The sequence below is a fragment of the Pinus tabuliformis genome, chromosome 3_2 (assembly GCF_031772625.1).
Source record: "Pinus tabuliformis cultivar Carrire ecotype Pingquan chromosome 3_2, CPIR1, whole genome shotgun sequence".
Classification (NCBI taxonomy): domain Eukaryota; kingdom Viridiplantae; phylum Streptophyta; class Pinopsida; order Pinales; family Pinaceae; genus Pinus; species Pinus tabuliformis.
This window is the reverse complement of record NC_142302.1, coordinates 282830342-282846775: the sequence shown is the minus strand read 5'-3', so window position 1 is coordinate 282846775 and position 16434 is coordinate 282830342. Positions and strand designations below refer to the sequence as shown.

Here is a 16434-nt window from a genome sequence, read left to right as displayed (position 1 = left end):
TATATGTAATGTGTTTTTACAATTGCTCATTTCAATTTTTTCTTTCCATGACATAAATAACATCCACAAACAATGGTTTTCCCAAATTACTCATCCCATCTACTATTGTCCTGACCAACCTCTTGTTCAGTGCAATAATTTGTTATGTCTTCAAGATCCATTGTCATATCGTCTTCCACCCACTGTCTTCTATGTGATTTAACAATTTTAGGTCGCGTCAATGTACCTATTTTTTTTCTTTTGGTATTTGAATGCTCACGCTATACATTTTCTCCAATCTCCATCTAAAATAATAAGCAACATGCATTAATTTCTATCAAGATTAGATAATACACTATAAATTTTAATAATATCATGAAAAATATGGGTGTATCAAAAAATTCCATTATACCAATTTTTCCTTAGTTAAGTCAAAATTTGAGTACCTTATGTCTTGCATATTCCATTGTGTCCTCATTTGATATGATACGATCTATTGTTATGGCCTCATCTGACTCCTGTAATACACAGCATAGTCAATAATGTATAGTACACCAATTATTTCATTTCAATGAATATGCTATCCAACACAAAACTTCACTTTATTCATATATTTGACATATTGATACCATGTTAATTTCGAGCTGAAAAAAAAAAAAAAAATTATGACCCTAGGTATATACATGGAGCCAAAATTTCGATAAGAAAAGCATCCAACATCACTACCCCACATGGCCATCCTAATTTTCAAACATTTCCCTTGATAAAAGAATCACATTCAATCACCATTCTTGTGCATTTTCAACCAATAAGTTTGACTTGAAAATAATCATGGAAAAAAAATTGGCTTTCTCAACTCTATTCAACTGTACCAATGTAGATATTCATCATATCTCCATATGTTCAATTCGGAACAAATATGCACTCTTGGGCCAAACCAATTACACTCTTGATAATTAAATTTGAAATGGGACATGATTGGAAAATACCTAACTGTTGACGTTGCAAAAAGCACCCTCCAAAATTTGGTCTACACTTGAATTCTGTTGCCTATCATGGATCTTTCAATCATTCATTCCATAGTCATTGTCACTTTATCTTTGATCGATAACTGTAAAAGGAACCTACTCACACATGCTCAATCCGTAACAAGTTCATGAGCGCACTGTTTTATGAAATCTTGAATAGGCATGCCACAAGTCCATCAAGACAGTGCATGTACGATTTTCAACCCATTTCGATAGTCAGTGTGCACTTTCATTGACAATCTCTCACTCTTGGTTGCGATTGTTCTTCTATTTTGGTGAGTTTTCCCAATTTTCGCTCTTACTCACCTTATTTTTCGTAATTGTCACTTTCATGTTTACAACTATCTCTTTTACTTGTTTTCACTGTAATAAGTGTCTTTTTCATGTTATCTTTGATCTGGCATGTGTCACTTTCAATGGCATTCACATTTTTCAAGTGTCGTTTGCACTTTCCTATTATTATCGTAAATTTTGTCTTTTAACATGGCAGACATCGCACATCGCACCAATGTTGTTTAGGTTTCTTTCAAAGGGTAATATTGGTGCTAATGAGTCATTATTATCGTGTAGAAATATATCACACTCATGCCCAAAGTTTCAAGAATTTTCACACAAGTGTAGTCACTATCGTCACAAAGTGTACCTTTAGTGTCGCACTTGGAGAAAACGGTCGCAATGACATCAAATTAGGGGTATTGTGTTGTTCATGTTTTATGAGGGATCAATGTTGCATCATCAGCGGTTCTAAGTGTGTGGTCATACTTAAGTTTTATTATCATTTCACTTTGGTCTCAATGATCCCACACTTATCCAAATCTGGAAAAGTTCCCACCCTAGCAACATAGCCTCACTCAACCTTCCTGAATTACGCACTATGTGGTTCTAGTCATCAAGCTTCAACATTTCCTCTTATAAATGCAAAATGCACAATCCCTACTTTCCATAAATATGTATTGTGAAATCCCAATGATCAATCCTGACCCTTGAGCTCCGGAACTACACAATCCCTTCCTTTAGTCAGTTTCCTCGGCACACTATGTAGTCTAAAGCATTAATCCTCAGCCTCGAGCCCTTGAACTATGCAACTGCATAATCCCTTGGCCTCTTTCCCACCAGAACTATGAGTTGGGAAACCTCAAGTCTCATGCCTCAAGCCTGACCCCTTGAGCCCCTCAATTGTGCAGTTATCTTTTCCTAGCCTGTGACCTCCTGAGCTTCTCAACTATGCAAAACCTGAGCATGTCTTCCATCCTACCACCCAATTACATCTCACTTAGTGGCTGTCAAGAAGCATGTTAGACTACGGTTTTATTGAAATGATATCATCTTATCATGGGTTTATTTTAGTTATAGGTATTCTATCATGTTATGACAGGATGATGAAGAAGGAGATGAAGAAGGAGACCCTTCTAGAATACACCTTTGTAGCTGCAACGACAAGTGGATTAATCAAGAAAGGCAAAGGGACACCAAATTATGACAGTAGATGGAAATCAAGGTCACGTTGAAGAATTCCTACCTTCAAGACTTTTGGAGTAGGAGGAAGAAGAGCATATTATGTCTTTCAGGAGACACAAAGAAAGTAGCAGCAAAGAAGGAATTGATATTGCCACACCATCATGCAGTTAATGTCATTAGTGTCATTTCTTGTGCTATCATGAGCCATCATTTTCCACATCATTTTTGGATTATTTAAATTCAACATTGGAGAAATGTAATGTAAAGTGGAAGTCCAAGAGACATGTATAGAATGTGAAAAGTCATGTTCCTTTGAAAGGTCATAGAGAAGTCCAATAGTCATGAGGGTAGATGAATAATCACAAGGGAGGTGAATGATCACCCCATTTATTTCACTCATGTAAAGGACTTTTAACCTTGGCTCCCCTTACCAAGAATTAGACAGGAAGATATTTCTTTTGGAGGAGCAAGTGTTTTCTCTAACACTCCATTATTGAAGCCAGTGGTGTTCACTATGTTGATGTACCTTGGGAATTTTGCTTAATTTCGAAGACTGTTGAGCCAACATAATTTCATGCATATGTCGTAAGTAATGTAAGACTATTATTTGAATGTTTGCGACGTATGGTGTTTCATCTGTACTAAGGAAATTGAACTATTTCAGTGGCTTTTGTACTTATCTTGTTAAAGGTGTGTTGTGTGTGTTTTAACAATCGTTGCTTCTATGTGAACTATTTTTCTAGTTATCCAACGATTCATTCATCTATATATATATATATATATATATATTGTTTTGTGTCTTTAATATATTAGTACTATTAATTGTCTTTTAAAGTCTCACTTTTCTCTCCCTTTCGGTAGGAGAACCTTGTTACATTCTACAACTAAACAATCCACAAGGCATACTCACTTGCTAATCCACAAGCACCTGTACATTACTCTATTTTTCTAAACATTGTAGCCAAGGAAAATCTATAAGAACATATCAATCAGGCCTTATTTCTGGAAGGGCTCCCACACCAAACAGTGTGAACTCTGAATGGGACATTTTCATCGAGGAGGCCCTCTTGGTTGATGGATTTCCAGCACCATCAACAAATGGTGCTAGAAGGAAGGCCAAATGAAACATTGTGCATGTTGAGTCTATTTTGAACCTTTTATCTTAAATGGATCTCCCCCAAATCATAATTCCATAATGTTTCTCTAACCTCTCCCCTAGTAAACATTTCATCTTTGCAGAACAACTTGATGACTTATCGCAATTTAAGTTTGATAGTGAGGGTGATACATCCATTACTGAGCACGCATGTATTTTTCTTAAGTTCTGTGAACTATGAAATTGATTGTGAAAATGTGGCTCATATTCTTTTCTTCCTCACACTTGAAGGTCGAGTTAATTGATGGTGTCATACCCTACCCCCCGCTTCCATTCATTTTTTTTAACACCTCATCAAGGAGATTCATTTAGAATTTGATAGGTATGATTATTTGGATGTTATTAAAAGAATCAGTCAACTAAGAATCAAATCTAATGAATCAAATAAGGATTTTTCTAATCGATTCCTTGACCTTTGTTATGAATTTCCAATAGAAGACACAAATTGGGATTTCTTGAAATAAAAGTTTGAGCATTTGTTTCATATCTCTTTCCCAAGTGAATATAAACCTCCCAATGTTTATGCTTCCCATACTCTTGTAAATCATGAGACATCTGTAATTTTAGAGGAGGAACCTATTATACCTTTTGTTCCTTGTCCTGCTCCTTTTCCAGTACTAATCTCAGTGCCTCTATGCATTAATGTTGAAGTTAGGAAATCCAAAAATCATATTACTGATCCATCTCTTCAACATTTATCTACTTCTCATGATCTATATTTGATGGAGGAAACCTGGGAGTGGTTCATGGAGCCGAAGGTGAAGGCTAATCATTTCATTCCTCGAGATGAGATTAGCGCTCTTAACCTCAATCTTGAATCTGGTTCCACTAAAACGGTTACTTATTCAAGGGACATATTTTATCCTGTATCATATAAATTCCATGACTCTTTGTACCATGATCTGCTTGACCAATCTGCTCCACCAACTAGTTCTTCATACTCTTTTGAATTTCAAGTTGTTGGTTTAAATTGTGATCAGGTACAAGGTAGTCACGTTACACAAATAGAGGAGTTAAAAAGTGAAGAGACTTTTAATATCTCTTCCCTCTTTCAAAGTCCCCCATTTCAATATGATGCTCTCCCATTCTCAGTAGTCAATCGAATGAAGTTTATTTTCTTAATCAATCTATAGTCATGGACAACAATCATTCTGATGACAATGACTTTGATGAAGTATGTGATGAAGAATTACGAAGCGAATTACTTGATCTTTTGGTTTCTCATGAAAATTTTAATTTCAAATATTTAGATGTAGAATATAATTTAGTCAAATAATATGTTCTTATCGAAACTTCTGGTTCATCTCACTATCCCTTGTGCTCTATTGTTTGTGATGAATCTACTTGCAATGAAGATACTCCATCCTCTTCAAGTTATTCAACAGATGAGTTAACTTCTCAATTGAAAGAAGGTAGTGAGGTTATATATGATGAAAAAGGAATCATTTAGTATCCTTTCCAACCCTCTTCATCTCTTGTTTTTCATGAAGACAACTCTTCAAATCAGCTTGCACATGAAATTTTTCTCATTCATACATCTCTAGATTTGTGATCAGAAGAATCTTTCGACATGAGTAATCTAGTTGTTGAAATTGTAAATTCTTATCAAAATTAGTGACAAATATGGTTTCCATATGGTTAGTAGTGGTCTCATTGAAATCAGTGGAAGCTTCTATCCTCACACCATGCATTATTTGATTCAATCTTTAGAATGTGATTTTACAATCCTTAAAAGTTCTGGGTGTTGTCAAGAAGTCGAGGCACTTCAACTTTCGTTGATTATTATCTCAGGATCTCACAACTCTAGTAAGATCCCCGAACTAAGTCAGATCTAGTTTTTCTCTCAAAATTATTTTCTTTGTGTGGTTTCATTAGATGTAAATTACTTCTAGAAAGATGTGTGGTATTTTTGATATAGTCTCTCGAACTTGCAAGATTCAATTTCTGATTGGATTCAAGGTTCTATTTCAATTGATTCTTCTCCATGCAAGGCTCTTGTACTTAACTTGGGTTTGGAGTGTGTATCTCTCATAAAATCATGGAACTATGAAGTTGATAATTTCAAAGACTACCTATGGCCAAAGGAATCATGTATATTAGATGCATTTCAAAATAGTCAACTCTTGGTTTTTCTTGTGAATGTTATGTGGTCAATCGATTTCTTCATTGCACCTGAAATCGTCTTGAGTGCTTTTGAATGCATGAGTTGTTGTGTGAATCAAATTATTCTTCATTCATTATATATTGACAGGTTTCATGTGTTTGTTATACTAGCATTCCTTTTTCCTTCATTCAATGATTATGATTCTAGTGCAGTGTGTAACCTGTTACAAGGAAATGGTTTGTTATATTTATCATGTGAGGGAGATGATTCTTTTGTTCGAGGAATTTATGAAATTGTTCAGACTAACCTATCTTTGTTGTCCTCTAATCGAGAATATCATGCCATAAACAATCCATCTGATCATAATTAACTGTCATTTATTTTATCATTATCCCACTAGTAAATCTACTGACAGTTGTTTCACATTGCTTAAGCTTTATGCTTTATATCACTATTTAGATTCTTGTCAAGTAGTTGAGGCACTTCAGCCTTTTCTGATGGTTATGTTAGGTCCTCACTATATTTATGATCCTTCTGAACATGATCAAATTCATTTTCCCTTAAAATATTCTCATCATGATCCCACACTTTTAGTTAAAAATTCATATTTTCAAAGATTTAAGGGTTCTCAAAGGGACCGTTTTGAATTTCATGATCCAATCAATAAGTGTTTGGAGCAATCTTACCTAGCAATATTCCTCGCAAATAAAAAGTTTCAATCTTTTATGATGCTTGCTAAGGAGGATAGTACAAATGAAGATACATTTGCAAGAAGCTTTTTAGGTTTTTTTTATTTATTATGGTTTTCATAAAAAAGGTAAGAGTGAAAACTAGTTATAAGTAGTGGCTATGACATATCTTTCTAGTGATAGGTAAGACCTTCAATTTGTTGTACAAGTTATGCAAGAAATTATCTTTTCTATTGCAAATTTTTTTTATATATATTTTAATTTTTTGTATATTTGTCCATGTAGGTTGGGAGTAGTTATGGTGGTTACATTGGAAAATTTTTTGCACTTGACCTTGACCTTCTAGCTATTTTGGTTAGGACTAGGTCTAGTTGCGTATTAGTTTCCCTTGCACATTTATACTACACTACCTTTTTATAATCTTTCTTTTGTTTTCTTACTCTTAGCTTGCGTCCTGTTTTTAGTTAGCCTCCATTTTCTTTGTCCTTTTTATTTCTTTTTCTTGTTGTGTCTTGTCTCTTCTTTCGTTTTTTTTAATGAGTTTTTGCATGAAGGATGTTCCCTTTGGCTCAAAAGACAAGGTGGAAAAATAGAAGAGGGTATTGTGACACTCTAACATTTGGTTAACCTTTAGTCTTCCTTCTTCCTATTGGTTCATACCTTTTGGTTGATAATGTTTTGATGGAAATTATGATCCTTCTGTAAGGATAGATTTGTGTGAAACCATGATACCCGTATCCATTTTAGGATCGTCGTTTCCGTGCTCAGTTCTTTATGTTTCATTGTTTTTCATGTTGATCCAATCAAGTAGAGAATGAAAAGGGGAAATCTAAATGAGAAAACCAATGTTAGAGGTTTTATATAGGCTTCTTTGAAGGAACAACCTCTTCTACTCTCAATAATTCAGGATCCCTTTTCCACCCCATGAAATGAATGAGTATTGATGCACAATCCTATATAAATAAATAATAAAATGGAAAAGAGAGAAAGGGTTCCTACATAGGGAGGTGGAGAAAGAAACTCCATTGGGCTATTGTCAAGGCTCACTAGTAGTGAAGAAATGTTTGTGTTGCTAAAGTGACTCCGTCAGGGTATTGTCCAGGTCTACTGGTAGTGGAGCAACACAAGAGATAAAAAATTATACTCTAAAAATATAAAGCTCACGAATAACATTACCCTTATCCTAATTTGAAACATTACGATATGACTGGATTAATGATTGTTTTCAACCAAAAAAGAGATGAAGGGGATTATATCTATAACTGATTTAAGTGGGGAAGGCATAGTAATTTATATGATAAATCAATACTTCTTGAAAAACTAGGCCCTGCACAAAATATTAGACCAAGGTAGAGACGTTGGAGTTCTACTAGTGTGTCACTAAGTGTTGTCGTTGGGACAACAACCCTCCAAAATTTGGTCTACACTTGAATTTTGGATCCTACCATGGATCTTGTGATTGTTCATTCCATAGTCACTTTATGTTCAATCGATAAGTTTCAAAGGAACCTACTCACACATGCTCAGTGTGTAACAAGTTCATGAGCACACTCTTTTATGCATGCTTGAACATGCATGGCACAACTCCATCAAGATAGTTCATGTGTCATGTTCAACTTGTTTTGATAGTCAGTGCGCACTTTCATCAACAGTCTCTTACTTTTGGTTGTAATTGCTCTTCTATTTTGGTGAGTTTTCCCAAATGTTTCTCTTTTTGCACTTTTTCTTTCGTAAATGTTGATTTCATGTTTACAAATCTCATTACCTATTTTCATTGCAATAAGTGTCATTTTCATGTTGTCTTTGTTCTAGCATGTGTCACTTTCAATGTTATTCACATTTTTCAAGTGTCATTTGCACTTTCCTCTAACTGATGTAAATGTCATCTTTTGGCATGGCACACATTGCACATTGTACAAATGTAGTTTTGTTTTATTAAAGGGGTAACCTTTGTGCTAATGAGTCATTATTATCATGTATACATGTATCACATTCATTCCTAAAGATTCAAGCACGGTTGCAAAAGTGTCATCGCAAAGTGTACCTTTAGTGTCACACTTGGGGAAATTTGTTGTAATGTTGTCGCATTAGGGGTATTATTTTGTTCATGTGTTCAGAGTGATCAATTTTACATCATCAACGTTTCTAAGTGTTTGATCATACTTAATTTTTACCATTGTTCACTTTGGTCTCACCGATCTCACACTTACCCAAATCCAGAAAAGTTCTCACCCTAGCAACTTGGCATCACTCAACCTTCTTGAACTAAAAATGACATAGTATTAGTCCTCAAGCTTCATCCTTACCTCTTATAATTGCACAATGTGCAATCCATGCCTTCCAAAATTGTACATTGCCTAATCTGAGTTCTCATTCTCAACCCTTGAGCTCCAGAACAATGCATTCCATGCCTTCAATTAGTCTCCTCTACACACAGAGCAGTCTCGAGCATCAAGCCTCAACCTTCAGCCCTTAAAATATGCAACTGCACAATCTATTTTTCTTTGTCCCTCCATAACTACACATTGGGCAAACTTAAGGCTCAAGGTTGAAGCCTAACCCCTTGAGTCCCTCAACTATGCAATTATCTTTCAATGGCCTCCCTAAACTATGCATTGTGTAGTCTTAAGGCTTAGTCATGGTTGCTGACTTCTTGAGCTTCTCAACTACGGAATTCCTAAGTCTTTATCCCAGCCTATCACTCGGTTATAGCTTAGTCAATCGTTGTCATGAAGGATGTTAAATTAGGTGTTTTATCTGACTAATATAGTCTTGTCATGAGTATATTTCAATTACAGGTAGTCTATCATGTTATGATAGGATGATGAAGAAGGAGACCCTACTAGAAGACACCTTTATAGCTACAAGGACAAGTGAATCAATAAAGAAAGACAAAGGGAGACTAGATTGCGATAACAAATAGAAACCAAGACTACATTGAAGACTCCTTACCTTCAAGCCTTATGGAGGAGGAGGAAGAATAACATGTTCAATATTTTAGGAGACACAAAGAAAGAAACAATAAAGAATTACTTGATACTGCCACACCATCATGCAGCCCATGTCATTAGTTTCATGTCATGTCCTGTCATGAGTCCTCATTTCCCACATCTTTTGTGGATTATGTAAATTCAGTATTGGAGAAATGTAATGTAGATATGAAGTCCAAGAGACATGTATAGAATTTGAAAATTCATGTAGGAGTCAAAAGGTCATAGAGAATTCAAATAGCCATGAAGGTAGTCCAAGAGTCACAAGGGAGGTGAATGATTACCCCATTTGTTATATATACACCCTCATCGCTCATGTAAAGGACTTTTCACTTTAGATCCTCCTACTAGGAATTAGAGAGGAAGATAGTTCTTTTGGAGGAGCAAGTGGTTGCTCTAACGCTCCACTATTCGAGCTAGTGGTGTGCATTGTACTGATGTATCTTGGAATTTTTTCTTAATTTCGAAGCTCATGGAGCCAACACACTTTCATGCGTATGTTGTAAATATTGTAAGACTATTCTTTGAATGCTTGCAATGTATGTTGTTTCATCTGTACTAAGGAAATTGAACTATTATGGTGGCTTTGGTACTTATCTTGTTGGAGGTGTAATCTATGTGTTTTAACAATTGTTTCTTTTATTTCACTAGTTTTCCAATGATTCAATCATATGTATATGCTCATGAGTATTTATTATATTGGTACTATTACTTGTATTTTAGAGGCTCACTTTTCTCTCCCTTTCAGTAGAAGAACCTTGATACATTCTACAGTTGAATAGTCCACAAGGCATACTCACTTGTTAATCCAAAAGCACCTGTACATTTCTCTCTTGTGCTGATAAGGAAAATCTATAAGAACATATGGTAGTCGATCCTTGTTTTCTGAAGGGCTCCCACACCAAATGGTGCGAAGTATGATTGGGACTTTTCATTAGGGAGACCCTCTTGGTTGACGGATTTACAAAACCATCAACATTAACTTTAATATGTAACCCTGCATCTTGTTTGAAAAATATTCTACATAACTATGTTTCCCACTTATACACAACTTTCAGATGAGTTAAGTGGAAGCACAACTTAGAATTTTGTATGAAATTTGAAATATAAATATTTAAGCTCAAAGTAAATATATAATAATGAAAAAGTGTGGAAAATAATAAAATAAACAATTTGCAATTTGAATCAATCATATCGACCAATAAATGAATCTTGGATGTGCATTTTAGTGAAGGAAATTTTGGCCTGGTTAAAAAAAAATGCACACCTAACCATCATTTCAAGGAAAAATTTAATGATTCAACTCAAAGAGTTTTGTTTTACTCATAAGTAAAATTACTAAAACTAAATATTTTTATTTTTTCACATATATATTTCTATTGTTCAAGAATACCCCAAATTGCATGGATTTCATAGGGCAAAAGATAGCATTTGTGTGACTCAAATAAATGCGCATGAGGACCTCTATTTGATGGCAGTGATATAATGATCATTCCATTCTATGGTTTTACGAAATTGTACCTCAGTATTGTGGTGTAACAACACCCTAATGGGCCTCATTCATGTGGTGTAACAATGCCATAATGGGCCTCCGTCTTTTGGTGTAACAACGCACTAATGGGCCTTACAATTGTGGTGTAACAACGACCTAATGGACCTCATTTCTTGGATGTAACAGTGGCCTCTTTGGGCCTTCTTATATATGATATGAGAAAATATTATGAGAAAATATATGAAGGAGATATTTTGGTACCTATTATAGAGATATCATGGTAGGACTATGGTAGAGATATCATGACAAACCTATGAGTCTTTCATTACATTTTTATTGTTAATGTTCTATCTACATAATTTCTAATGATGACATGTGGTGAATGCAATGTGAAAATGTTGAAAATGTTTTAAAATGTAATTATCTACAACAAAGGCTTCTAGCCCTAAGAAAACTAGCATTGTTACTACTCTACTTGTTAGTAAATATATAACAATGTAAAAGTGTTTAAAATAATAAAATAAACAATATAAAATTTGAATCAATAATATTGGGCAATAAATGAAGTCTGGGTGTGCATTTTAGTGAACCAAATAACTTTTTGCATGCTTCCCAAAAATGGATACCCAACCTTCATTTCAAGGCCGAATTGAATGATTCAACTTGGAGAGTATTTTTTAACTCATGAGTAGCATTAATCAAATTAAATATTTTAAAATTTTTACATATATATTTCTATTGTTTAAGAATACTCCAAATTGCATGGATTTCATAGGGTAAAAGGGAGGGTTTGTGTGCCTGTAATAAATGTACACTAGGTCCTATAATTAATGGCAGTGATATAATGATGATTACTTCCTATGGTTCTGCTAAATTGTAACTCAATCTTGTGGTGTAAAAACACCCTAATGGGCCTCAGTCTTGTGGTGTAGAAACACCCTAACGGGCCTCATTATTGTTGTGTAACAACACCCTAATGAATGCACTAATGGGCCTCAATTATGGGGGTATGATAACAACCTCTTTGGGCCTTCTTATCTACGATATGAGAAATTATTATGACAGAGGTGTGAAGGAGATATGATGAGCCCTATGATAGAGATATCATGACAGACCTATGAAAGAGATATCATGACAACACTATAACTATTTAACTACATTGTTATTGCTAATGTTATCTCTACATAATTTGTTATGAGGATATGGGTTGATTTTAATGTGAAAATATTGAAAATGTTTTAAAATGAAATGATCTACAACAGAGACTTCTAGCCTAAGAAATTTAACATTGTTACTACTCTACTAGTTAGTAAAGATATAATAATGTAAAAGCATTTAAAATAATAAAATAAACAATCTACAATTTGAATATATCAGACTGGTCAGTAAATGAAGCCTGCATTTTAGTGAAGCAAGGAAATTTTGACCCTCTTCACAAAAATGCATGCCCAACCTTCATTTCAAGTCCAAATTGAATGATTCAACTTGGAGAGTATCTTTTTACTCATAGGTAACATTAATAAAATTAAATATTTTTTATTTCTTCAAATATATATTCCTTTTGTTTAAGAACACTCGAAATTGCATGGATTTCATAGGGTAAAAGTCAAAATTTGTTTGCTTCAAGATTTATGTCAAGATTTGAAAATACACTGTAAATTTCAATAATATCATGAAAAAAATGGATGTATCACAAAATGTCATAATATCAGTTTTTCCTAAGTGAAGTCAAAATTTGAGTACATCATGTCTCGTGTCATCCATTGCATCGTGATTTGATATGACAGGATCTATCTCCATGGCCTCATCTGACTCCAGTAATGCACAACATAGTCAATAATGTTTAGTACACCAATTATATCATTTCCATGAATATGCTAACCAACACAAAACTTCACTTTAGTCATATATTTGACATATTGATATCATGTTAATTTTGAGTTGAAAAAAAAAAAAGAAAAAAATTATGGCCTTAGGTATATACATTGAGCCAAAATTTCACCAAGAAAAGTATCCAACATTCATATGTGAAAATTCCTACACTCTGAAGGAAACGCTACTGCAGAAAATATGAATCTACTTCACCTACTTGATTTTTAAATTACATTCATCAAGTTATTCTTCTGAATAGCGAAGAAAATTACATCTGCAGCCTACACTTAATTAAATATTTCATCTCATGAAAAAGAAAATAGAGAAAAGAACAAGATACATAGGACACACTTATTTTTTGACACAATAGTCCCCGGAAAAACCCAATGCCAGAAAATGAGTGCAGCAGTTCTGAGGGTTTATTATTATGAAGGAGAAATATCTGAATACATATCTAGGATTCTCATCTAGCAATCGTTTACAAAGAAAATACTAGCAGAAAATCTGAGTGAGTTTTATCTCACTTCACCCAGCAGAATTCTGGTTCATCCGACACAAGACTGGCTAACCCCGACTATTTCTGTGCTGGCTCTGCGTGAGCCCTGCGTCACCTTCTCTACCATATGCACCTCTGTGTCAACTCTCTCTGTTGTTCTGGCAATTCCTGACAGTTCCAACAGTTCCCCTTGCGTCACCTTCTCTACCCTCTACGCCTCTACATTAGCTCTCCCAGTTTTTTTGGAAATTCCCGATTGTTCCAACAATTCTAGTCTACATGACAGGTAGCTTATCTCCGTCATCTCTCTCAACTACTGCGCTGCCTCTGCGTCATCTCTCTCGGCTACTTCATTGCCTCTTTGCAAGCTCTCTCCGCCTCTCTATTCTGTATTCTCAGGAAAGTCCTTTTCACGGATTCTCTCTGCCCCTTAGCTGCAAGATCTCCCCAATCGATTTTCCTCCAGAGAACTTCTCAACTCAGAAAATTGATTTCCACAATCTCTCTGTGTGTTTTAAAATGAACCTCAAACCTCCATTTTATACTTTTCTTGTTGAGTCTTCAATGACCGAAATTAACTCTCTAATCAACAGCTAAGATTAAAACATGACTTGATCCTCCTTCTAGATCATTCTCACCCATACTTCGGTTAATACCCATTAATATTTTAATTTCCTTAAGTTTATACTTAGGAACTCCATTAAAAATATTAATTATTTTAATAAAATACAATTTGGGTGGAATTTGACCAAAAGGTTTCTAGTTTCTTTAGAACGCATGTAGCCTCTCCACCAACATTCAAGGCTAGAGAACTTCCTATGATACCAAAAACTAACATTGCATCCCACATGGGCACCATAATTTTCAAACATTTCCCTTAATCATAGAATCACATTTAATCACCGTTCATGTGCATTTTCAACCAATAAGTTTGACCTTAAAGGCCTCATGAAAAATAAATTGACTTTCTCTCCTCTATGTTCTAGTATTTGAGAAATCATAAAGGCCTTCCTCCTTTGGTTGAGGTTGCCTCGTCTTCTTACATGTATTGTATCTACAGATTCCATTGTTATATCTTCTTCAAACCACTTTCCTCTCTGTGATTTAGTGGTTCTACACATCGTATGTCCATGGCCTCCTCTCAATCTTGTAATTCACAACAATGACAATAATATTTAGTACACCAATCAAATCCAATTATCAACAATGAAAAAAATAAGTGTAGGGGCATAATTATTGGTAGATTATATTTTGAATAGAGTATAATTTTTCCTTACATCGTAGATATTAAATGAGATTAACATTTTTCCCCATGTAACATTTTGTTTCATTCCTCATTTATAACTTAGTTTATGCAATCATTTTAAAGATAATTAAATTACTCTATAGTGAATGTGGTGGATTATTGAAATTATGGTCATTCTACTAAATGTATGCTATTAATCTTTGATTTTATTTTAGAATAATGTTATATTCTTGTAACATTTCTATGTCTATTTTTTATATAAAAAATAACTTGAAGATATTAGACTAGGCACCATTTGCACTGACATTGACACCCCAACATGATCACATTATTTGACCTGGATGGGTGAATCAAAAAATTTAGCGATGGGAAAGTCGAAATTTTAAAATTCCTACAGGCCAAATTTTTTAAATTGAATTCCCGCCAACTATTGAACTAAAAAAAATATGACTCTTTCTTTCTCGTCTGAGAATTTTTTTTTACTATTGATAGGCATGGAACCGGGAAAGAAAAGAATAGGCTCATGCGTCCCCTCCTGGGTCTCGATCTCGATCTTGGAGCTTCAAAATCCACCTATTCTATTGCAGATGGACAATTTTGATATTTCCTTCTTTTTCTTGGATTTGTGGTGGAAGTTCGAATACTGCAAAACAAATTGAAGGATTTTGATGATCTTCAATAGATTTTAAAGGATATTAAGGATTTAGATGGAGCTTACACGAGATTTTTTTTCTCACTTTTTGGTCTAGAAATTGGAGCAACAAAGTAAACTTAAGGATTCAGACAAAGCATACACGAGATTTTTATTTTTCTCCCTTTTTCGTCTAGAAATTAGAGCTGCAAAGTAAGGCATTGTTGGTTCCGTGAATAGAGGGTGGATGTAGGGTTAAATTGAAGGATATTTTTTCATGCATTGGGGAAAAATGGTTTGATTATCACAAAGGTTTGTTGAAAATTTAGGCAAATTGTGTGTATCTGATGACCATATTTCTTACCTGGGCTTGAATATATTCCCTTTGCACAATGTGATCTCCTTCCTTGCATGCTATTTTCCTTGGTTCCCCTCCACAGATAGGATTTTCTAGCCCATCCTCAAAATGTCCAGCAGAAGGAATGGAGCAAACAATGGACAAAATGAGGTAAGTCATTGTCAATTTATAGAGATGTAATTATGTAAATTCATTCTTTGACTTTTAGTTTTATCTTTTTATTTTTCATTTTTTATTCCAAATTTTAAAAATAAAAAAATATTTCATATATCTAGGGACATGAGACTAAAAATGAGAAAGATGCCTTAGCTTCAATATTTGGGATCAAGGTAGTTAACAAGATTGACAGTGTGGACTTGAAAACTCTTGCTAGATAGATAGAAAAGCAGTTAACTAAAACCACTGAGAAATTGCAATCACATCAACCGGCTCAAATGGAATCAATTGATTCCCCAACCACTCTTGGATCGAGTAGAATATCAAGGAAGAAATCATTAAGTATAACCACTAAGAATTTGGAACACGAAACAAAGACTTCCAATTCTCAATCCACTCCAGGGCCACAAATCTCTTCTTCCACGACACTTGATAGTTATGATACAAGGATAGAATATAATGTGGTTTCAGGAAAAATACATAGATCAGATGGCCAGAATTATTTTGTGAATAGGTTGCCTTCAACAGTTCAAAGAGCATCTCCATTTTCCATTGTCAAAGATACCATTGCACCTACAGAAAGAAGTAATTCGTGACATGGAGACTGAATTTGGCATAGGTTGGTCCGAAAAATGTTAAACTACAAATATCTCATAAGTGCAAGATATTTAGGTGCAATCAAACAAAGTAGACCGAAAAACTCCCGCTTGAGCAAAGGCTCAAAAGAAGGCTAGTCGATGTAAGCATAAAAGTATGGAAATAACTTGTAAATATGTATG

General features: G+C 34.5%; 1 protein-coding gene across 1 annotated transcript in view; it reads right to left on the bottom strand.

The window, feature by feature from the left end:
* Positions 1 to 260: 260 nt before the first annotated feature.
* The window catches only part of LOC149180728 (immune-associated nucleotide-binding protein 1-like), a 199271-nt gene continuing 183097 nt past the window's right edge, over positions 261 to 16434 (bottom strand). The window contains exons 6-7 of the mRNA XM_089413972.1: positions 426 to 497; positions 261 to 284 (exon numbers count right to left, since the gene is read on the bottom strand). Of these exons, the coding sequence (XP_089270098.1) occupies positions 261 to 284; positions 426 to 497 (96 nt within the window). The remainder of the gene's footprint in view (positions 285 to 425; positions 498 to 16434) is intronic.